Below are 24,666 nucleotides of genomic sequence, written 5' to 3' on the forward strand. Positions count from 1 at the left end.
GCTATAACGGCCAAGGGCGCACTGGGGAGGCTGGGCTGAGGGAGGGACATCCCTTCACACGAGGCTCGCGTGCGGGTAACGGGGATGGAGGGATAGGCCCCGTCAGAAAAAATGGAGGGCGCGGACAAATTATACACATGTTGGCAGCGACGAAGGAACAAAATATTCTCGTTGCTGCAGACGACATCATCATACCGCGCAGCGGAATCTAGCGGGAAAAATAGTGGAAGCCTACGTTGCTGTAACGACGTTTGCTTGCGGTAGAAGCACGCAGGTGCATAGGGCTATGCTGTTGCCAGCTCATCGTTAGGGAGGCTTGGGGATGTCGAGCGAGTGTGAAGACGACGAGTGGTGTTCGCAAAAATTGCTTGTGTTCACACTTGTACCGCCACAGCCAGCTTCTTTCGCTGCCACTGCTGTCCACAGTGTCAACCATCATGTACTGTACTCACAGCAAGTATTCCTACTGGGGAATCGTTGGCAGCGAACAAGGCTACGTACCGTGGAGTACTCAAAGAGAGTACGTATATACCGTAGTGGGTAATGTACCGAGTTACTTTAGCGGCTGCTCAGATAAAACTGGGACGGGAGAGGAGACTAGGGGTACGTGTAGCGAAGCGGCCCGTGGTGCAGGACCCATCCGACCAATCCAGCTCCATCAATGACCAACACGAACACACTGGAAGAAAAAAGGCCCAGCGGCTCGACTTTCACAACCTACAGGACTCCTACTTCGGCCTGTGCGACGGAAACAAGGCTCTTGCGCCCACTAAAAGTTGTTCTCGGCAGCCCACAGCCCTTTCGAACGCTCTTCCCACCCCCGGTCCATGTGTGGGCGAATGGATGAAGAGTAAAATAATAATAAGAATTGTTGGACGGACGAGTCACGCCGGGCAAGGTTCACGTAGGTGTTGTATGCGTGTCCATCCTAAGTATGACACTAAGAGGCCGAGTCGAGCGCAGGTGGGACGGACAAGGCATTCGTCATAAAGCACGGTAGAGTGGAGGCGAAAGGCAAGAAAATACGTGTGCGACTTTCATGTGTGCGGGCAAGAGCATACAGAGGGCAGCAGTCATTCGAGCGTTGCTCGGCCTCCCTTTTCATTCTTCTTTGGCTGGCGAAGGGCAAGTCTCCGCCTCCCGACTGCTAGCATTGATGTCTGCCTGGCCGTGGCGGGACAAAGAGTCAGAGGGCGAGCGACGGCAGAGCACTCGACCCGACGACGAAGTAACCGTGGGAAACGAGCAAATGGCAGGCTCGCGGGCATTGCACCGCCCGTATTTGGCAGCAACGGAAAGCAGTCATCACTAGCAAGCCCGAGCATGATTATGACGAGGAGGGGAAGAATTCTATGCAATTTCGCGCCGGGCGTGCGTGTGTGGAATCATTCAGCATCATCAAGGGACCCGGCGCAGTGGCTCGCACACACTCCCGCGCTGGCTGGGCCGCTGCTGCCGGAAGTCAGCCCCTTTAGGCCGGACGGACAATAGGGGGGTTCGGCAGCGGCCAGGGTCAGGGGGCTGAAGTCCGCGTGTGTCGGGAAACCTCCCTAGAAGTCCCCCAGCAATTCCCTCGTAATCCCCTTGTACCCCCTAGTGCCGCAGCGCCCGGGCGAATATAACGAGCGCTGGGCCGCGACGTTCAGCCGAGCCCTCCCTTTCCTCGCTCGTCTTGTCTCTGAGCAGCCTCAAAACTGTTTTGCCTCGCTTACAAACCCTATCCTCGTATACATTATTTTTTTCTTCCCTCCAATCCCCTCCCTCTTCTCTTTTTTGTCGCGAACGATAGCGTCCGCAACAAAGAACAGCCTCGCCTCCGCTCGAATCTTCGTCGGTCTTCCACGCTGTCTCGACCGTCGCCGTAAAGCCTCGCTGCTCCAGCTCTGATCAATTACTGCTACCCGACAGTCTAACGTCCATCAATGTGTGCATTCAAGGTCCAAAGCTTCCGCACCTCTTCCTCCTCTTCGACCTTCACACAACAACGCAGACCAGACCCACGAAACGAACTGCAGCCGCCGCCTTGACGCCTCCACGCGGCTCTCCGACTCCTCTTTCTCTCCCCTCCTCCTAACCCTCTCACCTAACCCGCCCTTCCGGTGTCATCGGCCATCTGACACCAGCCCCATTCACATACTCAATGGCTTCGTACGCACACTATCCTTCGGCGCAAACAGCTTATGCGCCACCCTACGACCGCGCTCCTCCATATAACCCATCATCGCCGCGATACTCCATGTACGCTTCTGCAGGAACCCCGAGCCCACGCGGTTCGGCCAAGATTAACCACGCTCGACGGGCCAGCCATGCACCACCGGGCTTTGGCTCGGCCAGCAGAGTGCCGCCAAATCTTTATCCAGAATATCACTACGCAACGCCGTCGCCCCGCGACCGCCGCCAGACTACCTTTGTGCCCGGCACCTCGCGCAGGGAAGAATATGTAAGTGCTTTCAATTCTACTCGGGGTCCGACTCGAAGTTATCGAGCACCCGCATATGGCACACAACACCACCGCTCCTCTTCCACAAAATATGCGCAACGCGAGAAGGTAGACCCTCGACGTCGTTACTCGCACTGGCACTATGTCTTTGTCGATGACGGCTACGACTACCGCGACGCTCCGCCGCCCTACACCACGACCTACGAATTCTTTGATGGGTACGGAGGCACTGATCACGACTATTACTACGGTCAGGCCCCCGCGTACGAGCCAGTCCAAGCAGAGCCGACGCCTCTCAAAGCAAACCAGTCGCGACCTCGCCGCGCCTCGCAGGCGACCCGTCCGTCGCCAACCCCGCCGAAAAAGCCGGTCAAGACCGAGAAGACTGTACGCAAGGCAACCGCCGAGGACGCGGCGCGCGCAGGCATCCCCGCCGGCTATTCCTACAAGAATTGGGACCCCAGCGAGGAGCCAATCACGCTCCTCGGCAGCGTCTTTGACGCAAATTCTTTGGGCAAATGGATCTATGACTGGACTGTGTACTCGCACGGTCCAGCCACGCCACTTTCGGACATGGCAGGTGACCTTTGGCTCCTGCTCATCCAACTCGCAGGCAAGATCAAGCGTGCCGACGAGACCATCGACAAGGTTCGCCAGGAGGAGAACCGGGAGCTGGTCGAGGACTTCCTAGAGTCCGGAGAGCGCCTGTGGGTGCGCCTCAAGAAATTGCTCAAGATCTGCGAAGAATACATGTGGCAGGCCGCCAAGGACGACAACGGCGGCAAGAAGCCCGTAACCATGGGCAAGAACAGCGGCTGCGAGTTCGTCGACTCCATCTTTGGTCGCGACAGAGAGCTTGACAAGACTGAGAAACTTATGTCTGCCATCCGTCTGTGGAGCATGCGTTTTGACGCAAACTGCGACGAGATCCTGCGCAACCCAACCTTGTAGGACTCGCCTCCCACCACTCATCATAACGTCCAGCACCATCCAACGACACGTCTTCCTCCTGGGACTGCTGCCTGCGCTCTTGTCCGATCGTCGATTTGCCTCACCTCATTTCTTTCTTGGAGCTGGCTCCCAGAGACTTCCAACGCAACATCCACGTTCTACGATGGCCAGTCTTCGACCGGAGTCGACACAACAGCGATGAGTCATTCGTTGACTCTTGAGCGTTTTTTTAATTACGCTCACGTTCGCACAGCCACATTACACAACCGCGGTGAATTTTCCATTTCCTCAATCGGAGTTAATCGGAGACGTCATTTTCTCGACTTTCTTCCTCTCGCGATGATACCCCGTGTCACCAATACTGCTGCAATTCCACTTGCATTGCATTTACATGGAAAACTCTTTTGGTGATCGAATCTCACTTTGTTTATCGCATTTTCCTTCCTCTTTTCTCTGCACACAGCGATGGAACTGTAAAAGTAGCACCAGGGTTAGCAGGGAATTTGTTTTCACGATGACGAAGGGCACAAAAAAAACAACTTGGAAGAGGAGGAAAAGCAATTTGCATTGGTGTTTGTCTTCTGTTTTTCTCGGCTTTCTTTCATGCACAGCACACACTCTGGCAACGGGAGAAGGCGCACAGCACAATTTCTAGCGGGTACGATCTTACGTTCAAGCAATTTCCATGGCTTTCCTTACGTGGGCGGTCACCAAAAAGTTTGTACAACCATTCCGATCGATATACCCCTACACAGCGCTTTTTCAGTTCTTGGGCATCTTTTTCTCAAAATGGCAGGTTCAGCAGATAAATTCCTTTTGATCTTTCTACAATTCATAGAGACTACATATGCTGGCGTGGTATTGCGCGAGCAAATTAGTTTTCTCTTTAATGTATCATACACCTTTACATATCAAATTTTGGGCCGGTATTTAATTTTCTTTTTTTTTAAAAAAAAGAAAAGAATTTTTTTTTGTCGTTGTACTCGTGTCTTATTCTGTTACTGATCCACCTTCCACGTTGAGTCTGCCCTCGTGGTGTCTTAGACATGTTTCTCCCCATCCTCGGGCAACTCTCTCTTCTCGCTCCCATCTATCCGTACTTTGTTAGGCTGTCCGGCCGTTTCGTAAGTATCCTTCGTCGTTGCTAAACCCCCCATCGGCAGTTTTCGCAGCCATCGCGATCATCTCGTCCTCGCTACCGCGCGGAGATGGCCCTCCTCCCACCCCGTCCGAGAACAACCTAAAAACGCTTGTTGTACCTTCTCTAGCGAGGATCCAAGGAGGGGTTAGGTGAGAGGACGCTGCGGAGACGCGTCTCCCAGATTTCCGGCCGTCGGCGGCGACGTGTCGCAAAGAGCGCGGAAAGATGTAATCGATCCTCGGCCGTGTCGCGCAAGACATACATACGCACGCACACTCATCCAGGAGTCGCCCGTCGCGGCGGCTACGCGCCTGAGCAGGCTTCTTCCCTGCTCAACACACATACACACACACACACACCTCTCCTTGCCTGATTCTCTGTTCGCACCAGTCACGCAGACCTAACGAGCATCGCTTCTCACTTCCCTTACTCCGGCCCCCAACGCCCCTTACCTTCCACGACGCGCCGGAGTCAAACTCGCTCAGATCGGTCCGGCAGTCACGCGCGGCGGCCTCGATCGTCGCGCCCGCACACACGCCCCAAGCGCCTGCTCTCATTCGCGCTGCCACTGGAGACGTCACGCTTTTTATGGACGGCGGTTCCGCCAGCGCGGACCACCAGCGCTCGGCAGCCTTGCGACAGACGGGGATGCCGTTGGCTGTTTTCTGCTTGATTCTATTGTTGGAGAGGGGAGAGGATTGGGAGCTCGAAAGTTCCACGGCGCCAGCGACGTGGTGTTGTATGGCCTTGAAGTGTAGGTCTTTGCTGGCACGCTCGCTTTCGATGGGCGAAGGGGCTGGGGGGGAGGGGCCTTGTCTTGCTTCGTTTCCTCACCTCCGGCTCCGTCGTCGCACGACAGGCTTGACGTTTGCTGCCAACGGGAGACGACGTCGCGTTCTTTGTCTCTGCTGCAGGCTGGCCGTGCAGCAAACGTGCACCCGCCTTTATTCTCGACGGCGACCCGGCCGCGTCGATGTCGCACCGCGTGCACACATATATTCAAAGCTCAGAGCTTCCCCTCGCCAACTAAATGTGCAGATGCGGACATACACTGTCCATCACTTCATCGATCGGCCGTCCGATTCACGTCTGTCAATGCAAAAATGCCTTTGCCCGCAGCGCTCCAACCCTCGTCTTGACGCATATCCGAATGGGCCAAGCGCACGAATGGCGTTCGCCGTTCTTTCCTTCTGGTCTCTCGTGTCGCCCTGCTGAGGGGTAGTGATACATGCATCTCAAGACCACGAGGCTGTTGATGCCAGCTTGATTGTCTTTGGCTTCGGAGGATTGTCCCTTTGTCTATTGGCTGAAGCGTGTGAAACATTGCGCAACCAAGGCATGCTGCGCGGTTTCGACGTCCTGCCACACACACGCACACACTCTATGGCCTCAGAGCTGCACTGATCAATGCTTACGTCATATTCTTCCCTCCACGTGGGTTCATTCTTACTACTGCGTGCATTGTTTTCCACCCCATCTATCTCTCTGCGTTCACGGCAATTCTCTGTGCCCATGGCGACGCATCGGCGTTCGTGCGCACAATCCAATCCCTCCTTAGAGCGTTCGATACATCTTTCCACACTTCCTCGGCACTGTTGCCATCCTTGCGCGACTAGGCTTGTTGCTGCAGGTTGCACACTGCAGGTCGCACAGGACGGACCCCTCCGTTCTGGATCCTCCAAGCGCCGACTGTTGCAGCGAAACCGAACTCCCCAATCCTTGTTGGCGCGGTAGGGAAAAGAGGATAGTCTTTTACGCGACGCTCCGTGTGCCCGCCTGCTCCGCGCTCACAAAAGATCTGGCCCGCTACGAATCAGAAAATAAATCTGTCGCTATTGGTCAGCCCCCGACGTGAAAAGGGGGGTAATGATGGTTGCATGACTCTAGGCATGACTCTGGTACACCATCTTTTTTCTTCGCGTAGTCATTGCTGCAAGCCCGGCTTCTTCTCGTAACCCCCGAAGAAAAGGGCCTGCGCGTAACTGCTTTTACGCGGGATAACCGCTTGTGCCCTCCCCCATCCCTCCCATCTTCTGTTCCAGTTTTTCTTTTTCTTTCATTTGCAGTTTTTGCTTTTGCCTCTTTTTCTTTGCTTTTTGTCCAATACGGGCGCTCTCGTCCTGCACAGCATCGGGCGGGAGCGCACATTAGCTCTGGGCGGGCAGATCATTGCGTCTAACCCCACGTGGACCGTGTGTTTCGATCCCACTCAAAGAACTGGGCGCGAGTACTTGTAGGAGTTCGCAGGCGCATGCAAAGCCTTGCTGAAATGTGGTTCGTTGGTAGGATTGGGTGTTTCCGACGATGCACAATGACAAACGTGGCGCCCCTCCCAATTAGGATTAAACCGAAGGGGGGGTCCACTTACGACGACGACGACTTGCCTGTTCAGGCTGGACTGATACCTTTTGTTGCCGGCCTTGGAGCGGTACGGTTATGATTCATGCTTGCTGCGATGACATCTTGATTTGTGTCGAGAGCACGTTCTTTGTTGCGGCTTCATTCTCCTCCGAATGACCCTATTCGTCCACAAACCCAATCCCTTATGACTCGGCATCCAGCACGTAGTTAGTGCTAAGAGGTGCTCCATGCATGATGCGCAATCATAGCCATACTCGGTAGCTCCCATGGTCAAAAACAGCTGATGGCTCGAGTTTCAACTTGCTGAAAGATAGGAGCGCAGCGGATGGAATGTTCATGATCAGGCACAACGGTGGCTTGAACAATAGGATACAAGAGCGGGGCTTCGAGAGGCATCGTTGTACGCTAATTGCCATTCTATGTTTTTTGGATGCTCCCCTGGCTGATGACAGCGCTTCTCTTTGGCGCGAACTACCTCGAAATGTACTCACATCACCTAAGTCATGGAATAAATCTGCTAGAGAACGGCACACGGGCGCGCAGGGCATCTATGGCGCGTGGTGATGCTGTTGGTGCAATCCTCGCCCTTGCGACCGTTGTCACGTCGGTCTCGCAGGCCGTACCGCCTAACCTCGTCTGGTTTTTCGAAAGGTCACGATGCGTACAATATGATACCTGACGGCCATGTACCACAAATCACGAGGTGTCCGGACCTACCGCCGCAACATCGTCAGGCCTTGCTTCGTTTGACTACCCTGCCCAGGCAAGGCGTGAATGCCGTGGTCATGATTACGGGATCACCGATGCGTGCCTGGAATTCTTGTGACTTCGGACGGTTGTACAACCCGCGGGCGAAAACTCGCTGTCACACCCACCATCTTGCACACTTGGAACAGAAGCAGTGGACGTTCTATCTCGTGTGACCATTTTCATGCGACCGCTGACGGCGAAGGGGCTCTGCCAAACGAGTAAACTCAAAGACGGGAGGACTGCCCTGGGCATGTAGATCTGTCCAAGAAATGGCGTCTGTCTTGTTGCATCGTCACGTCGGTTTTTTTTTTTTTTTTCTTCTCTCTTTTCAGAAGGTGAAATGGTTTTATCCCCGAGACGACACCGTACTGAATCTTGTAACGGCTGCATTCTACTTCGTCCGCCTTGTCTTCGAGCCTTGGAGGGAGGATGAAGGACTCTAGGCAGGCCTTGGATACAGATCTAGAAAATCGGGAGCCGTGAGTCGATCCTGCTCTCCTACTAATATGCGCTCTGATGGGTGGTCAATTTGGGAATATGTTAAACAGTGCCTGGCTGGGTCTAGACGCTTTCGACAGCTAGAAACGGCATAAGTTATGAGAGCGCAAATTCTTGTCTGTTCTCCTCTTTATGTCTCTTTTGACCAGACCCTTTTTTTTGTTTTTTTTTTGTTAGGAAATGTAATATCAACCATGGCATTTCTCCAGTTGACATAACACCCTATTTTCTCCAAGCAGGCGTCGTTTTCATGCCGTCTCCACCATGGTCCGCCAGATATCCATGCTTCAGCCTTTTCAGCCTTCTGCTCAGTAGATTTGTCAACTTCTCTCATCAAACCTTCAGACAACTCTCCGGACCGAAAGGCACCCAGAAAAAGATCCATAAAGGTCAAATAATCGAAGACGCGCCAGATCCCCGTTCCTACATAGGTCGAACGGTTGAGCCGCAAATATGTTGACGTAGCAAGCCCGACGTCCTTTTCACGTATTTCCGAACATTATATTTTGACTTCGGCCATCTGTCCATGTAGCACCGATCTCGACGTTGGCAAGCATGGCCTATTCTTGACGAGTTTGCCCAATGCTGCCCTGCGATCAAAGGCCGGATATATGTTACACAAATGGAATTGCTCGGCCGGAAGAGCGTCACGTCTGGGTCTGCGCTGCCAGCTCTATGCTTTGGTAGCTGAGGCTGCTGCTTGTTGATACGTCATAAGCATTCTCTTGCCGCACTCTTTGGCAAATGCTTCAGGCTTGACCTCAACTCTTCTGCGTATCGACGGTTTCTGCTCGTCGGAAGACATCGTTGGATTCATAGCTTTGTAATGAAAACTTGTGGATCTTGTTCTTAACGCAGGTGCTACTTAAAATGGCATCGACTTCTTCTGTAAAAGCTGCTATTTGCAGACCTTGCTTTACCCTTCCAAAGTTATCAACGCCTTCGCAGAAGAGTCAGAGTTTTGGAGAGGATACCTTTACGGGATGCATCCATCTCGTTGTGCAAGGCAGGCAGGAACACCAAAGGTCAACTTATTCATTCCCACATTCCAGATTTTGAACATCTACATTTGCTCCCAGATCGGCTGTCGTACTGTGGAACAGATATAAACCGACTTATAAACAGGTAACCAGTCTTTCTGTAGGCCCAAGATCCTACAGGAGGATGTATTTGACGGATGCATTTCCATTCACCTGAAGTCTGCAGACCAGGTCGCGCCACGATGCTGGTGTCTGCATGTACCAAAGCCGGCTCGGAAACATTCTGAACACCAAAATAGGTCTTAGCATTGGGTGAGGATACGCTGGGTTGTCCCTTGCATGATGTATGAACAATCCACTTGACGTGTAGACCCGCTTTGACACTATCCTAGACCATAAATGAGAGCTCGTGCCGCCGTTAATAGCCGTAATCGTCTCGAAGCCATTCAGTACATAGATCTTGGAGCTGACAGAAGCAAGCCTGTGCACGTTATGCTCTTGCAACTTCTCCTTTCTGTCTTTGCGCGCATGTCCGTTGCGGATGTCGCATCAGACACTACGACACTGATCTTTGGTGCGTGTTCCACGACCGGTTTGTTCGTCCCCGTCCAACGAGTCTCCCGGCCTGAGTCTTTCCCCTCACAATCATCGACGGTACCTCCAAATGTAGCCGGCATCGTTGCGATATACCTGCGTGTTGCCGTCCATCCGCAACTCATCCAGATGTACAGTTGTACTCTGCGAGGTAGGAAGTCCCCTGAACGTCGTCCTCCTCGGACGGAGGCTAAGATACAATGATGCAAACGTCCAATTAAGAAAAATATAATTTGGTTTGCAAGACTTCGTCTACCGGCCCCTCCTCGTTCAAATAATGCAGTGGCGTGGATGAGTCAGACGAGTTTCGATTCTGCTGGCACTCCATCGTATATGCGGGGTTTGACCTGGAGAAACGCCGAACATGGTATACTGTATTACAGGCCAGTTACCTTGATGTTTAGAAAAAGAAAATTTCTTGTCATTTCTTCCTTGCAAGAATGTCTATGCTCAGTTTTCACTTTTGCTATGTCTATTCGAGATACAATCTGAGTAGTTCCGGCAAGAAGCTCAACGTGATAACCTACAAGCCGGTGCACCATTGGCAACAGGTTTGCTTCTGAGTTTTGCCTCGACAGCGTAGAATTTTCCACGCAGTTGAGGCTGAAGCCAAAGACATAGTCTACCCAGACAATACTGTGACAGCCGAAAACAGCGAAAACGTTAATCATTGCTTTGCGGCGTCCGGGGAGCTCTGAAGCTCATTCTCTTTCGCCTGGCCCTCCTCAATCCACATCTCAAAGACCATTTCGCCAGAAGCAACAGATCTGATGGGCGTTGTATATACTCCGCCAAGATCGCTGCCTGACTTGACGGATGTACTTTCAGAGTCGGCTCGCGGAACTTCTCTCTGCAGTGACGGCTGAACCGGAATCCAAGGCTGAGGATGGCCGATGGGTGGATCTGCTGCGTCCTTGAGTTCGATGGCCACGGTGAATGTGCATCCGGGCGGAATGGGCTTCAGCATGGAGCCACAGACCGTGAGTTTCGTCATAACGGCGCGGAACTGTTCCTGCAGGTCGACAGAGGCCGGGTTGGCTGGCGTGGGGCTCTGCTGCTGTCCACTGGGGGTGAGACGTTGGATAGGTGTGTGAAGGTCTTCCTTGGACACGATGGGGAATCTGCTAAGGTCGAACATGAATCGTTCGAGTGGTTGAGCCTGTTGCGAGTAGATGACGACGGCGACCCTGTCGACAGTACACTTGAGAAGCTCCTCCAGCACGGCAGCCACGGCATCGTTGATCCACTTGCACACCTTTGGGTGTCTGGACTGCCGGACAGGGTAGTTCCATTTCTTGACCGTGATGAAAGTCTCGAGGGGGTAGATGTGCCTCTCGTATAGGATGGTGTGGATGGCGACGGTGAGAAAGTCGCCCCAGTTCGACACCAAGGCGGCGTACGTGTTGTCGAATGACATGGTGCAGGTTCAGCGATCTATCATGTCGAGGCGTGACGGCCTTGTCCCGCCGAGTCGGAGCGGGTGGCACGTCGCAGTCGCGTAACTGCGGCCTGGCAGCTGTGACCTACGGGATGTGACAGGACGGGCAAAAACGTGGTGTTTTTCTCCGATCGACCAGCTTCCCCACCATTCCATTCCACCCAGAACTTTTTAGCCGTTGGACAAAGCTAACGCTCTTGGGCGTAAACACATCACACGTCCAAATTCAGTCTCTAGCATTGCGCTCGCACATCTGCCGCTCTGGCTGTTCGACTGTCCAGTCTCTCCGTCCACACCGCCGTGTTCGACGCGTGAAGACTCAATTTGGCGGTGCTGACCCTCCTCGTCGTCCGTCACCCCTCGGAATCACAAGTCCACACGCGGCACCCCCATATCTTTCTCGTTGCCCATCCTTCACACATAAGACATAGAGCTACGGCTACCATACCCCGGCGTCGTCTCGCATACGCGCATTACGTCTTTCCGCCTGGAAATTGGATGTCGTGAAAAAAAGTGCGATCGCCTTCAGACTACGAGCTTAAAAAAAATCATGGAGGAACAAATCGTACGCCTGCTTGCGGAGACGCAGGCGCCACAAGAGTCGGTCCTCAAACAAGCGGAGCTGCAACTGCGTCAGCTGTCAACCAACCCGGGCTTTGGGCTCAGTTTGGTCTCCGTCGCCTCGCATGACTCTGTTCCCCTCAATATCCGGCAGGCGGCTCTGCTCTATCTCAAGAACTTTGTGCAGTCCTCTTGGAGCCCCCAGTTTGACGAATTCAAGGGTGAGGTGCTGATCAGCGACGAGGACAAGGCCCGCCTGCGGCACACGCTGCTGGAGATTGCGCTCGGCGGCGGTCAGGACAGGAAGGTTAAAAGCGCGGCCAGCTACGCCGTGAGCAAAATCGCCAGCGCTGACTTCCCTGAGGAATGGCCAGAATTGCTTCCCACCGTTCTCCAAGTGGTGAGCACGGGGACCGACGATCAGCTACACGGTGCACTGAAGGTCTTGCGTGATTTGGTGGACGAATGCTTCAATGACACGCAGTTTTTCAGTGTCGCGAGGGACTTGGTCAAGGCTGTCTATGAAATCGCCATTAACGAGGGCAAACGTCCCATACTGCGAGCTCTTGCCGTCGATGTCTTCCGGGCCTGCTTCGACATTCTGGAAATGGTCATGGAGGATCACAAGGCAGCAGTCAAGGGATTCGCGGACGAGGCATTGGAAGCGTGGAAGCCGTTCTTTATGGATGTTCTCAAGTCAAAGCTACCGGATCCGCCTACGGAGGAGGAGGAGGATCGGAGATCGGATAATGCCGAGTTATACCGCGGGCTGGTTGCACTCAAGTTGCAAGTTGTAAAGGTGCTGATGAGAATACGGAGTGTTTTCCCCTCGAACCTATCTCCTCAAAGCCCGATGTTATTCCAGTCGATGTGGGAAGAGCTATCGAGCCTGCAGTCGACATATCACAAACTTTTCATTGAGGAATCGCGACAGAGTCGATTGGAGGATGACGACAATCTTCCGTACACCATGGACTTCCTGGTGCTCGAGGACTTGGATTTCATGCAAGCGTGTCTGCGCGCCACACCTGTTAGGAAGGAGCTCGAGGCATCTTTGCAAAAGTCTGGGCCTGAGGGAAGTTGGGTATTTGAAATGATGAAGCTCGCAGCTGGATACGCACAGATCACGTCCGAAGAGGAGGCTTTGTGGAACATCGATGTGAACATATTCTTATCAGAAGAAACGAGTGTCACGGCAAACTATACCCCTAGGACCGCATGCGGTGATCTAGTCATCAAGCTAGGTGAAACCATGGCAGCAGCCACTGTTGATGGCCTTCTCGCTTACACACGAACACTTTATGCGTCAACTCAAGATTGGAAAGCAAAGGAGGCCGTACTGTACATATTGAACCAGTTGCTCGGTGATTTCGTGGACATGGACCGAAGAATCTCGCCCGAAGCGGCAAATGGCTTTGTTGACTTCATCAAGCATGCTGTAGAGCAGCGGGATGAGTTCCTACGTGCTCGGGGCTTCCTCGTAGCGGGCAGCTTGACGCGTACGTCAGGAGACGCACTCGGACCAGTCGTGCCGCAGTTCATGGATCTTACGATGCAAGCGATCAACCACGACGAGTCTGAAGTGGTTAAGGTGGCATGCATACGTGCCATGCAGTACTACTTCCAATCCGTATCACCGGAGATTGCAAAGCCGCTACAGGCCAATATTATTACTGCACTATCAAACTACCTCCACAGCCAGGATATCAACGAGCTCACAGAGTCGGACGACTTGCTTGTCACCCTCGTTGAAACACTTCGTGACGCTATCTTGCTTGACACTACGGTATGCTTGCATGGATCTGGCCTGGACCTACTTTTCACGGTTGCTAGCCATAGTTCGAGTAATTTCAATATCTCATCCCTCGTCAACGAAACTTTCGAAGAGGTTGCTGGCACATTGTCTGCCACCGGCCCAGAAGCATACTCTCAGCTTTGCGCCAAAGTGCTACCGTCACTCACTGGCGTCTTCGACATGGGCACCATTACCGAGGAGAACGCGCTCACCAACTTAGCTTCCGAACTCCTAGCCATCCTCACTCGTCATGGTCGTGAACCGCTCCCTCTTGGATTTGTAAACACCGCTATGCCAAAATTGAGTAAGATTCTGCTAAACTCCACAGACGGTGAGCTGTTGCAGTCAGCTACACAGGCCGTCAAGAATATCCTCATTCATGACTATAAGCAGCTCTTTGAATGGAATGATGAGAATGGTAAAGGCGGTCTCGAAGTCGTCCTTGTCATCATAGACCGCTTGCTTGGAAACACTGTCGATGATCACGGCGCATCGGAAGTCGGTGGTCTTGCTGCAGAGGTTGTCGAAAAAGCTGGTTCTGAACGGCTGGGACCATATCTAATGCAGCTTCTCAGAGCTGTTGCAATCCGTCTGGGAAGTGCTACGCAGGCACAATTCATTCAGAGCTTGATCCTTGTCTTCGCACGCCTATCGTTGATCAGTGCAAAGGAGGTGGTTGATTTCTTAGCACAGGTGCAGGTCGGCACGGAAAACGGGCTGCAAGTCGTCATGGCCAAGTGGCTTGAGAATTCAGTCAACTTTGTCGGCTATGACGAAATTCGACAAAAGTGAGTCGAAAAGCGTTTGAGATAACCCCCATATATTGCTTGCTAACATTTGTCAGTGTTATCGCATTGTCGAAACTGTACGAGCTGCAAGACGAGCGACTGAGTCACATTCAGGTCAAGGGAGATCTGATTGTGAACCAGAACAATACTGGCCGAATCATGACACGCTCGCGTGCACGACAAAGTAGGTGATGAAGCAGAGAATCGTCCCTAATCCGACTGACAATCCTTAGACCCCGACCAATATACTGTTGTACCGGCAAACCTCAAAATCATCAAAGTTCTGATCGAAGAGCTGCAAGCCGCTGGCGGAGCAACACAATTGTCGCCGACGGAGATTGAAAAGCTCGAAGAAGCCGCTAGCGATGATGGTGATTGGGAGGACGATCCCGAGACCTTTGATCTTGGCCAAGGTTCCGTAAAGGCCGAACTCATGGCGTACGCTGAAGAGAAGCCGTACAACAATCGCCAACGCGATGACGAGACACAAGGCTATCTCATTCAATTTTTCCACAATGCGGCAACGAAGCCAGAGTTCCAGGAGGTGTTCAACGCACTTACCCCAGTCGAACAGGAGAAGCTGAGATCATATGCCTAGGAGGGAAGGATACGAAATCGTATCGATATGGGTTAAATTACAAGCAGAAAGGCAATATCACCATACTCTGTACAGAACGATGAGTGAAATTAGGACACAATAGACCAGAAAGTGCATAGCGTGGTCTTCGAGTCGGGGCGGTCATGGTGTATTTACTTTAACCAACCATTAGCATTGTGGCAGACTGTGTTGAATACTCCCGAACCTACCGATTAAAGGCCAAATTACAGACTTCTCAACATCTGAAATCACAACCTGGATCTTATATCAACTCTCAAGCGGATTCTTGTTTTGTGTCGTCAATGACCAACCTAGAGTGCATTTTCAAGAAACGGTCAGTTCACATGACATGGATATTACTGTTCGCTTTGTTTCTACTTATATGTTCGACCTTGTAAAGTTGCTGGCTCACATTCTTTCATAATAGTTGACAGGCTCGGAAAACGAAATCTTTAAAACACACAAACTTATTGGTAGGTAGCGAAATGCAGAAACAGAATGCTCAAGCCCGAATGCAGCGCACTCTTGCTGCGCTAGAGAAGGAGAAGGGAAAGCATGCAGCAAACGAAAAGATGCAGCAAGAGCGAGGAGAAAGAGAATACGAGACACTCCTGGAATCCGAGAAGCGCAATGCTATGTGTGAGGACTGGTAAGCTCAGGAGTCTAAAATGCAGGCAGACCGTCGTAATCCACTGACCCATCACCGCGAATAGTGAGATCTGCTGCGAGCCACGCGCCCCGCACCGGTTTGTTGAGTGCGATAACCGCCTTGACAGGCATTCTTACTGCGAGGTGTGCGTGCGACGACACCTGCGCGAACAGATCTTTGAGAAAGCTTCTCCATGGATGCGTTGTTTGGGCGATGGTTGCGTGGCATTCTACAAACGGGTTGACTACGAGCGCATTCTTGGCCAGGACGCGATCGACATGCGTGACCGTCTGGAGCTGCGGACTGAGCTGAGAAACGTTGAGGGTATGACCGCTTGTCTGTCTTGTGACTTCGCCATGTTCATCGACGACGGGGTGGAGGTGTTCGATTGTAGAAATCCGTCTTGCATGAAGAGCTTCTGCCTCAAGTGCAAGGAGGAACCGCACTTTGGCAGGACTTGTGGAGAAGCGCAAGACGCAAAGAAAGACGCGGCTGCGAGAGGAGAGCTTGGCCACGGAGGCGCGAGGGACGACCTACGCCGTAAGGTTGAAGAGTACATAAGCGAGGCACTCATTCGCAAGTGCTCAGACTGCGGTATGAGTTTCGTGAAGGAAAGCGGCTGCAATCAGATGCGCTGCATCTGCGGAAGAAACGTGTCGTGCTATGCGTGCGGCGCGGAGCACGTCCAGCACGACCACTGGATGCAAGGCACATGCAGGCTGTTCGAGTCAACAGAAGAAAGGGAGGCGACGGAGCGCAGGGAAGCGGAGAAGCAGGCTATTGCCAAGGTCATGCAAGAAAACCCCGGCGTCCGAGAAGAAGACCTGAAAGTCAGAGAGTTCAGCGAGAACGTGAAGAAGGACGACGAGATGCGGAGAGCGAAAGAGCGGTTCTTTCTCGTCGGCGAAGACTGGCATCCGGGGATGGAAGTTCACGGCGCTGACTCGGATACCATGGCCGATATCACTGCGCAAATGAGTGCCTTCAACCTCGGTGGCGCTAGAGGCATTGTAGCTGCTGGAGCTTCCAGACAGCGTAGACGTCGCGCTGGCGGGCCCGCAAGACAAAAAGGCCAAACTTCCAGCGCCGGTGCAGGACTCGTGGACGGCGTTTCTCCTGGTTTTGCTCCAAGTGCTGCGAGAAATCGGTCTATTCATCCACAGCTCTCGAACCAGCTCCGGCACTTGACCACCGAGCCTGGCCTTGTCACAGTTATCCCTCGACATGTTGCGGGTGCCATAGCCAGCGGTCGTTCCCGACAACCTCAGAGCACCCGTCGAGCGCAACATCTTAGTATAGATAGTGGAGTAGAGCTCAACGATCCAAGACCATCGAGAACACCAAGGCTGCAAGCAAACGCGCAGATAGTACAGCGACGCCTCGAACGGACGAGGTTGCAGTTGGATATTCGGATGCAAAGTAAGTCCGCCCCTCTTTGAGCCTTCATGGAACGAAAGTTGGAACGCCTGCCTCTTCTCGACAGCAATCGATCCTTCTTCTGCACATCTGACTTGCGTAAACAGGAGCCAACGCTGCGCTTCACCGCGAGCGAACACCGCAGGCCCGATTCGCGAACCAGAGCGGTCTGCGCAACGATGGCATCGACGCCTGGGGGGCGCCAGGGCTCAATCGTGTGCATCGCCACCGACCGAGGGGCCCAGGATTGATTTAGCACGTTCTACAATCCATGTCAGATTTTCATGCAAGTCTCCGAGGCCAAAGTTCACAGTTATCTTTGCTCTCTGCCTCCATTAGCAAGATCCATTGCCTGGAACGGGGTGGGGGTAGCAAGTGGAAGTCGGCATCTGAGGATGGAAGACACATTCGGCCTGTTCGTCAAATAGAAATGATGTCTTAAGGATACCATTTTAGATACTGCTCTGTGTTTTTATTATTTGTGCGAATGTTGAGTGCAGCGCCAGAAAGGCGATACTTCAAACTGATCAGAGATTTTAAGATTCGCAGCAATAATGTGTTCATCCAAAATCTTGAGTCCATAGCGAACAAAGCTCTCATGCCATCCTTCCCCTAGTTTCCATCAGGATTAGCCCAACTACTTAAACATACACAAATCTTATGACTTTGCAAAACCCAAGGCTGGTGATGTCCCACCCCGTGGGCCAGATCCTCCATCACGCTACCGCATCTAGGACAAACTCTCAACTTGACGGTACTCACAAGTGGCACCTTCCGTATAACATCGATGGTGCGGCTCTCATTAAATTTCTTGGTTCGATGGTCATCCGTCAAACCTAGCCAGCTTATGTCATGGATGTGTACCTTGCCCGGGTCAACCTTGGACATCAAACCATCGAGGGAGACGGTCAGGATCGCCGTGACAGTGGGCATAAGAACAGGCGGTATCCTCAGCGTTAGCAACATATCTTTTTCGATAGCGGAACGATCCTGTACGGAAAGAGATGCAGTTTTATAGGCATTCTTGATGCTGATGTCAATCTCGTTTATAAAGTCTTCCAGGGCACCGAAGGATTGCTGATTCACAGGCGAGTTATGGAATGTGTTCAAGAGCTTGTGAAACGCGTTTTTTTGCTCCATTGCTGTGGATGATCTAAAACCATTCGAGGCGTGCATGTATCCGTGGCGCAATGGGCGAAATGTCATGCGCAGGAAGACGCGAGGCATGCTTGAGAGAAGAAGGATCATTGCCGGACTGTGACGCTTTTGGATCTGCTCCTGTATCCAGTCTCGGTCCTTTTCTCGCCCAGGCCGACCTAGATGCGCTTCATGCTTGATGGCGTAGTGCAAACTGTTGAGTTCTTGCAGCAAATAGCAGCAAAGGTCGAGATACCACTTGAAAAGACCGACAAAACTGATCGCCGAATCTAAATACTCAATCAACGCACGTTCCTGTACCACGACTGCAAAAAAACGTAAGAAAACCTACCATATTTCAGGGCTTGGTCCGACCTCAAGTGAAAGAAAATACTCTGTGATACATGTCGCAGATTGAGCGTTATCCAAGCAAGCCTTGCGGACAACTTTCTTGGGCCCGTCTTGTCCGCTGCTCCTAGGGCGTTTTGCAAGCTGAAGCACCTGAAAGATAGATGGTTGCGGAACAAGGGTAAAATCTGTTGCTGATAGTCGCCGGAGATCACATCGAATTCTACGTTCAAAAACCTCATGCATAACGCAACAATCATGCGCGTGAGTGCTTTTGGATTCATTAGCAAGCATAGTTCTCACATTTCGGAGCCAAAGTCCAGTATGAAGACGTACAAGTGCCAAGATTTGCAGGTAAGATCGCAAGGATATCGTCCGTAACCTTATACTGCATGCACGCCGAGCTATACTGCAATGCGATGATCGCTGCAATTGCATCATGTTTCGCTGCAGATATTGCCTTTAGTTGTGGAAGTACAGCGGAAAGTTAGCGTAAGGGAACATACAATCGTTTTCATCAATATCGTTCAGTGAGCTGTTCGTATACTGCATTTTCTCCAGTTTGACCTGACCCTCAGCAGTCAGGGTTGCCAAAACACAGGCGCTTGGCGAGAACGCGGTGTGCAAACATGGATCGATGTGGTGAAATGAGAAGCCGCTCTGGGTCAAGCTCTGTACTTCATCAGGGCTCTCGTCCGGGAGAACGACGTCCATGGTGTTGCGATATCTGAACTGGACGCTGCCGTCGCTTAGAGTCAATGCAAACATCGTGTTATTCCTTACAGGTGTGATCATCAACACCGCAGGCGATACAACAACATCGTCTAGCCTCTTCAGTCTCGTACCATGCTACATTTCATCCTCCGTTAGAGAACGCTTGACTCAAAAGCATATTTTAGGTGCACACGCGTAGAACTTACTTTAAGCGGCACCCCAGCAGCAGCCTTTTTTTTCACGCTGAGCTGATCAAAGCACGTTGAGAGATTGTCTCCCACGTCTCTTTGCACTTCCCAACGAGAAATGATCGTGCTTGCCAGGCCCCAACGCTGCGAAGGATCCACCATCATTCCTTCATGAGATGGAGGAACGATAGTAAAAACGGCCAGGATGGTCTGGAGCGTCGGTTCTTTCGTACCTTGGTCTGGGGCAGGTGGCACAAATAGCAACTTGGCCAGATGAAATTCGTACATTGAATCAACGTTGTTGCCGTTTGTCGTGGCAAGGGTGTCGTCTTGAGAGTGGTTGGGCAAGTTCTGAGGGGACATGAAGTGCTCTTCGAGAAGAGACCTAACGTCTAACACGGGATTCGGAAGAGCTGTTAAATTTTGCGAGTCATTTTCTTGCTTAGGTGGCATATTCCAGTTAATCCTTAGTTGGTATAAGCGCGTCGCTCTGCAGAGCTGGTGTGCGATAAGAAGGAGACCATCTTGTCATCCCATTAGCATCACCGCTATAAGTTATGGCGAAGGCCTGCAAAGGCCAGAGAAAATAGATTCTGCGTACCATTTTCCGGAGAGAAGGATGCGTGTGTGAATGAGCAGCTTGTTGCCAAAGACGCGTCTTCAAGCTCGACGGTCGTCTCGGACCACTGGTTGTTTCGCGCCTGCCACAGCAGCCGCAGCGTGCCCTTTCGTGTCAGACAAACGAGAGCGGATTTGCCTTCGAGCGGGTTATGCGGTCCAGGTGTGTGATACTGTTGAATTTTCGCAGTCCAGGTGTCGCTGTTTCGGCTAGCAGACCTGAAGAAAAACGAAAATACCTTTGAGTTGTGCAGAAAGACAGGAAGCCAGTGCATACCAACTATTGTGTTCATCTCGTCCGAGCTGTCGTTGAGAGCGACGTGCACCGGTATCATGGAACCCAGTGTGAGACCTGTGGTGTATAGCATAATCCGTCCTCCCGAGTCCACGACGGCGAGATCGTTTCCCATGGCACTGTAGGCCAGGTGCACAATCTCGTGGCTGTCTGGCATGGACGGCCATATCTTCGGAAGTCTTTGGTCAGTACCCGATGTCCAAATGATGGGCCGGCACACCGAACAGGCTCTCGACGACATACCTCGGTGGGCTTGGGTAATGTCCACTCGCCAGATTTTGGATTTCGCATGAGCACGCGCAAGTTGATGTGCCTGGCATCCTCGGCGACGCTAGCTATGCATCCGAAGCGCGACCAGGCGATCTTACTACGGTTCCATCTCATCAGGCACAGGGACCGGGTGGGACAGACAAGCGTGAGAGAACAAACCTGCAGCAATTGCTTGAGGCAAGCGCATCGAGTCTCTGGGCGAGCCCTTTGGCGGCGGGGGCCGATGTTGTGATGCTCGGCACGTGTTCAGCCTCTCCGAAGAGATCTTTCATGTACTGGTCTTCCACGTCCATGGTGTTGGCCTTTCACGGGAGAGTTCTGGCTCATCGCTGCATCGAGGCGAGACTGGGGCAGGCTGTTGCTCGAGCGGATCCAATTCGGGCTCCGTTCTGCTGCATAGAACTAAGCGCGCAGGACCCGGGGCAAGTCCGCTGCAAGCGTACGGAAAGCGAGAGAGTAGAGGGAGGACGTCGGCAAGTGAACTGTTCGGGTCCGTCTGCATTTGGCGTGTGCCTGTCTGCCACGGAGAGCGCTAGGCCGAATCGGGAACAAGATGCTCGCCCTCGCCGTGTGCTCTGGCGTTTCTTGGGCGCGATGCGCGGCCGGGCGGTGGTGTGAGACCAGGCGGCGAGACGGGCAAACACCAGGCATCGCGCGTGCGTCGTGCCGCCGTGCACAACAGTCCTTCTTTGCCCTTGCTTGCGGCCGTGTGCCTGTTTCTCGCGGCAGCAAGCGCAGTCGGTCCAAAGCCTGCCCGTTTGCACGCAGCGTTGTGGGCAAGCGGTCGTGTGGATGGGCGCACTGCAGCGCACACCCACAGTCCAGGCGACGGAGTTTTTTTCCCTTCGGGCCATCCACCTGAAAACACCAAGCAGCTGCAGAACTCTACACAACCTGCCCGTCCAGAACTGTCCCGTCTCCGTCCATCCCGAAAAGAGTTGCCATCTCGAAACAGGCGCTACTCCGCTCACAACAAAGCCAGAGCGAGCGAGTCTTGGCCAGGGTGCTGGGGTAAACAAAGCGTAAACATTGGGGTGGAACCGCCCCGAGGCCAGCACAGTGCCGACCGCCTGCATTTACCTCTCCCTCGCACCGCCAGCGCCTGGTCCCCCCCAGCTGGCTCCTCACCACAAACTTTACTTACCTCACCACGAGCTCACCTCTCGCCCACTTAACTTCTTCGTTCTCCCCCCAACCTCCCCTCGCCCCAAACCTCACAATCACTGCTGAACAACCCCCCGCACCGCGCGCCTCTCGAGCGCGTGCTTTCCTCAGAACAACACGGCAAGGTCTCCCTCTCGCACCTTCCGCCCTTTGGAAAGAGTGCAGGGGAAAGCGCGAAGGGAATCGTGCGAGGCGAACGTGCAGTCGCGAACGACTTTGTCGGCACCCGTCGTCCTTGCCCGATCCACCCTCGCCCTGCACAATGGATGCACCTTCCACCACGTCCCCGGGCAGCAGCTCGCCGCTGTCCGAGCTGTCGTTCTCACCGTCGCCGCCGCCGCCTGGGTTTCTCTTCGACTGTCCGTCAACTGGCTCGTCCTCGGAACTTTCGTCACTACACAGCACCCCAAGTCCTGAGCACCACCACGTCAACAACGCAACCATGGCCTCGATGCACACACCGCCTTCGACGCAGTCAGAAGACGATTCGTCGTCCGCGTTGTTGACGCCGCCCAAGAAACGGAGACGTCTCAATGCGGACAGAGAAAGGAATCCAGCCTACTTGAACCTTTTGGGCCACGAGGTCAAGGAGGACGAGCGCGAGCAGCTGGCCAAGCTGTTGAAAGTGCTGCATAAGCGACGAAAAATTGGTATGTTTAAGCCCTTGAAAAATCATGCTTGCCCTTGTTGGCGAGCCTTGGAGCCACGGAGAACCGGTTCATGTTTATTTGGCTAACGCGTCGTTTAGTCGTTGTCGCAGGCGCGGGTATATCAGTCTCAGCGGGCATACCAGACTTCCGCTCATCGACAGGTCTGTTCAAGACATTGAAACGCGAGCACAATCTCAAGTCATCCGGCAAAGATTTGTTCGATGCCTCGGTGTACAAAGACGGCAACTCAACTACCTCGTTCCACGCGATGATACGCAATCTAGCCACAGCGACAAAAGACGCGCAACCTACCCCATTTCACCACCTGCTCGCAACTCTCGCGCAAGAGGGTCGCCTGCTGCGTCTCTACTCACAGAATGTCGATGGCATCGACACGTCGCTGAAGCCACTGGAAACGCAGGTGCCACTCCCAAAGAAGGCTCCTTGGCCCAAAACAATCCAATTGCACGGCACGCTGGAGCACATGACATGCACGAAGTGTCACCGCATTTCCGAATTCAAGCCAGAGCTCTTCGAGGGCCCGTCCCCACCACCGTGCGGCAACTGCGAAGAAACAGACGGCATCCGCACCCAACATGCGGGAAAGCGCAGCCACGGCATTGGAGTACTGCGTCCCCGCATGGTGCTATATAATGAACACAACCCAGACGACGAGGCAATAGGCTCCGTCGTGAAAGCAGATTTGCGTACGCGTCCTGATGCGTTGATCGTTGTGGGAACCACACTCAAGGTGCCTGGCGTCAGGCGCATAGTCAAGGAGATGTGCGGCATCGTGCGCGACCGCAAAGATGGCGTGACTATCTGGATCAACAACGATCCACCCCCGGCGTTGAAGGACTACGAGTGGGACCTCATCGTTCAAGGTCCTTGCGATCTTGTCGCTGCGCATGCAGCTCTACGTCGGTGGGATCAGCCTGAGCCAGAGCTTCAACTCGTGAGCGAGGATCATGTTGAGAAGCTCAAGCGCGATAATGGCATGCCAGAAGTCGTCATTGTCAGTCCGGAGAGAAAGAGCGTGAAAGATTCTGTGGAGAGTCTGCAAGGTGTAATTACGCCTGCGCCCAGCCCGAAGCCGCAGAGAACGAATGCGGGTCAGCCTGCGGACGGAGCGAAGGCTACGAACAAGAAGCAGGCCACCCTCATGGGCCCCAAGCGGAAAGCTGGTGATACCAAAAAGGCGACGACAAAGAAGACACCTGCCACGAAGAAGACATCCGCGAAGTCGAAGAACGGGTCCAGGCAACCCACGGAGAAGAAGTCGACAGGTCCGAACGCAAAGATCAGCTTTACATTGAAGAAACCTCACCTGTCATCTATTCCCATCAAGCCCGACGTAAAACAACAGTCGCTCTCGCCCTCTGAAAATGGCGCAGAACGCAAGGAAGTCTTTGCTATCATTCCCGAGCCTGTCATTGATGTGATGCAGCCGCTGTCACCGTCATCTGCGCGCAATAACGGGAGCCCGCCTTATTCGGCACCCCTGATTACGCTCCCCCAAAAACAGCCCACATGCAAAGGGAGCAGGAAAGCTTATGGGGCAGAATTGAGCGTGGACACGAGTTTAAGGACACCCATTAAGGCAAAAGAGAGCCCAGAGGAACGGAAACGAACAATCACGCCGCCGGGAAATGGACCGAGGGGAATGCATGATCTGATCCAGTGGTAATGCGCTCATCATGCCATGAACAAGATGAACGGATGCATGGTGTTACGGTCTGTGCTTATCCACAAAGGGATTTGGCCTTTTGGTTTTGCGGTGCATAGCGGCGGCGCCTTTTTCTGATTTTTACATGTTTTGGCGTTGCATGCCACGGCTGAGGACAATGCAGCTACCCGTTGTGACATTTGTACATAGCCTAGGAAAGGGGTTCCTTCTTCGTTCCTGCATTTCTTTTCGACAAGTTGGTCAAAGATACCCAGCACTGCTAAGCTCTACTTTTTATTTGGTCAGCGGTGCTTTCTACTCCCAACAGTGGAACATGTGCGGCAGCGGGATTATAGGTCGCATTTTGGGGAGCTTTAGAGGGCAAGACTGGCGTAGAAACCTAATGCTTAGGCAGGGAGAAAATGTGGAAGACCGACTTAATGCATAGCTGTTTCACCTCATTTTTCTCAGATTTCCTCCCCAGTCATAGCTTCGCGTTCCATCTAAAATAAAAAGGCTCGCCGTCACTCCACAGGGGACGTCGTCATCTTTTCGTAAGATCTGGGAGCTGCCGATTGGTTTGCAGCCGTCCAAGTCGCGTGCAATGCTAAATAGTCTACAGAATCTTAAAAACATACGATCAAGGGAACGAGGAA

The 24,666-nt window shown here is 53.0% G+C and overlaps 6 protein-coding genes across 8 annotated transcripts; 4 read left to right on the top strand and 2 right to left on the bottom strand.

Moving 5' to 3' along the window:
• The first annotated feature begins 1,664 nt into the window (after window positions 1–1,664).
• On the top strand, window positions 1,665–4,368 carry PV09_02330. 2 transcript variants are annotated; one of them, XM_016355350.1, is made up of 2 exons: window positions 1,665–2,440; window positions 2,696–4,368. In XM_016355350.1, the coding sequence occupies exons 1-2, from the start codon at window positions 2,141–2,143 to the stop codon at window positions 3,389–3,391; spliced, it is 996 nt and encodes a 331-aa protein (XP_016216486.1). In that variant the 5' UTR covers window positions 1,665–2,140; the 3' UTR covers window positions 3,392–4,368. The 2 variants fall into 2 exon arrangements, with proteins under 2 accessions (XP_016216486.1, XP_016216485.1); XM_016355349.1 differs by having other exon boundaries at window positions 1,665–4,368.
• A 5,729-nt stretch (window positions 4,369–10,097) lies between these two features.
• PV09_02331 (uncharacterized protein) lies at window positions 10,098–11,266 on the bottom strand. The gene has a single exon (XM_016355351.1). The coding sequence runs from the start codon at window positions 11,130–11,132 to the stop codon at window positions 10,383–10,385; it is 750 nt and encodes a 249-aa protein (XP_016216487.1). The 5' UTR covers window positions 11,133–11,266; the 3' UTR covers window positions 10,098–10,382.
• A 437-nt stretch (window positions 11,267–11,703) lies between these two features.
• On the top strand, window positions 11,704–14,895 carry PV09_02332 (uncharacterized protein; the record flags this gene model as incomplete). Its single annotated transcript, XM_016355352.1, has 3 exons — window positions 11,704–14,297; window positions 14,354–14,481; window positions 14,531–14,895. The coding sequence occupies 3 exons, from the start codon at window positions 11,704–11,706 to the stop codon at window positions 14,893–14,895; spliced, it is 3,087 nt and encodes a 1,028-aa protein (XP_016216488.1).
• A 485-nt stretch (window positions 14,896–15,380) lies between these two features.
• Window positions 15,381–17,216, top strand: PV09_02333 (uncharacterized protein; the record flags this gene model as incomplete). Its single annotated transcript, XM_016355353.1, has 3 exons — window positions 15,381–15,544; window positions 15,609–16,963; window positions 17,068–17,216. The coding sequence occupies 3 exons, from the start codon at window positions 15,381–15,383 to the stop codon at window positions 17,214–17,216; spliced, it is 1,668 nt and encodes a 555-aa protein (XP_016216489.1).
• A 140-nt stretch (window positions 17,217–17,356) lies between these two features.
• Window positions 17,357–21,098, bottom strand: PV09_02334. 2 transcript variants are annotated; one of them, XM_016355354.1, is made up of 8 exons: window positions 20,690–21,098; window positions 20,504–20,627; window positions 19,949–20,429; window positions 19,366–19,871; window positions 18,952–19,294; window positions 18,782–18,892; window positions 18,450–18,716; window positions 17,357–18,387 (listed from the first exon to the last, which is right to left on the bottom strand). In XM_016355354.1, the coding sequence occupies exons 1-8, from the start codon at window positions 20,821–20,823 to the stop codon at window positions 17,573–17,575; spliced, it is 2,781 nt and encodes a 926-aa protein (XP_016216490.1). In that variant the 5' UTR covers window positions 20,824–21,098; the 3' UTR covers window positions 17,357–17,572. The 2 variants fall into 2 exon arrangements, with proteins under 2 accessions (XP_016216490.1, XP_016216491.1); XM_016355355.1 differs by having other exon boundaries at window positions 20,504–21,098.
• A 130-nt stretch (window positions 21,099–21,228) lies between these two features.
• On the top strand, window positions 21,229–24,548 carry PV09_02335 (uncharacterized protein). The gene is made up of 2 exons (XM_016355356.1): window positions 21,229–22,344; window positions 22,443–24,548. The coding sequence occupies exons 1-2, from the start codon at window positions 21,957–21,959 to the stop codon at window positions 24,029–24,031; spliced, it is 1,977 nt and encodes a 658-aa protein (XP_016216492.1). The 5' UTR covers window positions 21,229–21,956; the 3' UTR covers window positions 24,032–24,548.
• Window positions 24,549–24,666: the final 118 nt, after the last annotated feature.

This window comes from Verruconis gallopava, assembly GCF_000836295.1.
Source record: "Verruconis gallopava strain CBS 43764 unplaced genomic scaffold supercont1.6, whole genome shotgun sequence".
NCBI classification, from domain to species: domain Eukaryota; kingdom Fungi; phylum Ascomycota; class Dothideomycetes; order Venturiales; family Sympoventuriaceae; genus Verruconis; species Verruconis gallopava.

Coding starts and splice junctions, on each gene's coding strand:
- PV09_02330 (XM_016355349.1), top strand. CDS start 2,141: ATGGCTTCGTACGCACACTATCCTTCGGCGCAAACAGCTTATGCGCCA.
- PV09_02331 (XM_016355351.1), bottom strand. CDS start 11,132: ATGTCATTCGACAACACGTACGCCGCCTTGGTGTCGAACTGGGGCGAC.
- PV09_02334 (XM_016355354.1), bottom strand. CDS start 20,823: ATGGACGTGGAAGACCAGTACATGAAAGATCTCTTCGGAGAGGCTGAA. Junction 18,717..18,781: donor ACCTGCAAATCTTGGCACTT/GTACGTCTTCAT, acceptor TGAATCCAAAAG/CACTCACGCGCATGATTGTT. Junction 18,388..18,449: donor GGACCAAGCCCTGAAATATG/GTAGGTTTTCTT, acceptor TTGAGTATTTAG/ATTCGGCGATCAGTTTTGTC.
- PV09_02335 (XM_016355356.1), top strand. CDS start 21,957: ATGGATGCACCTTCCACCACGTCCCCGGGCAGCAGCTCGCCGCTGTCC. Junction 22,345..22,442: donor GCATAAGCGACGAAAAATTG/GTATGTTTAAGC, acceptor CGCGTCGTTTAG/TCGTTGTCGCAGGCGCGGGT.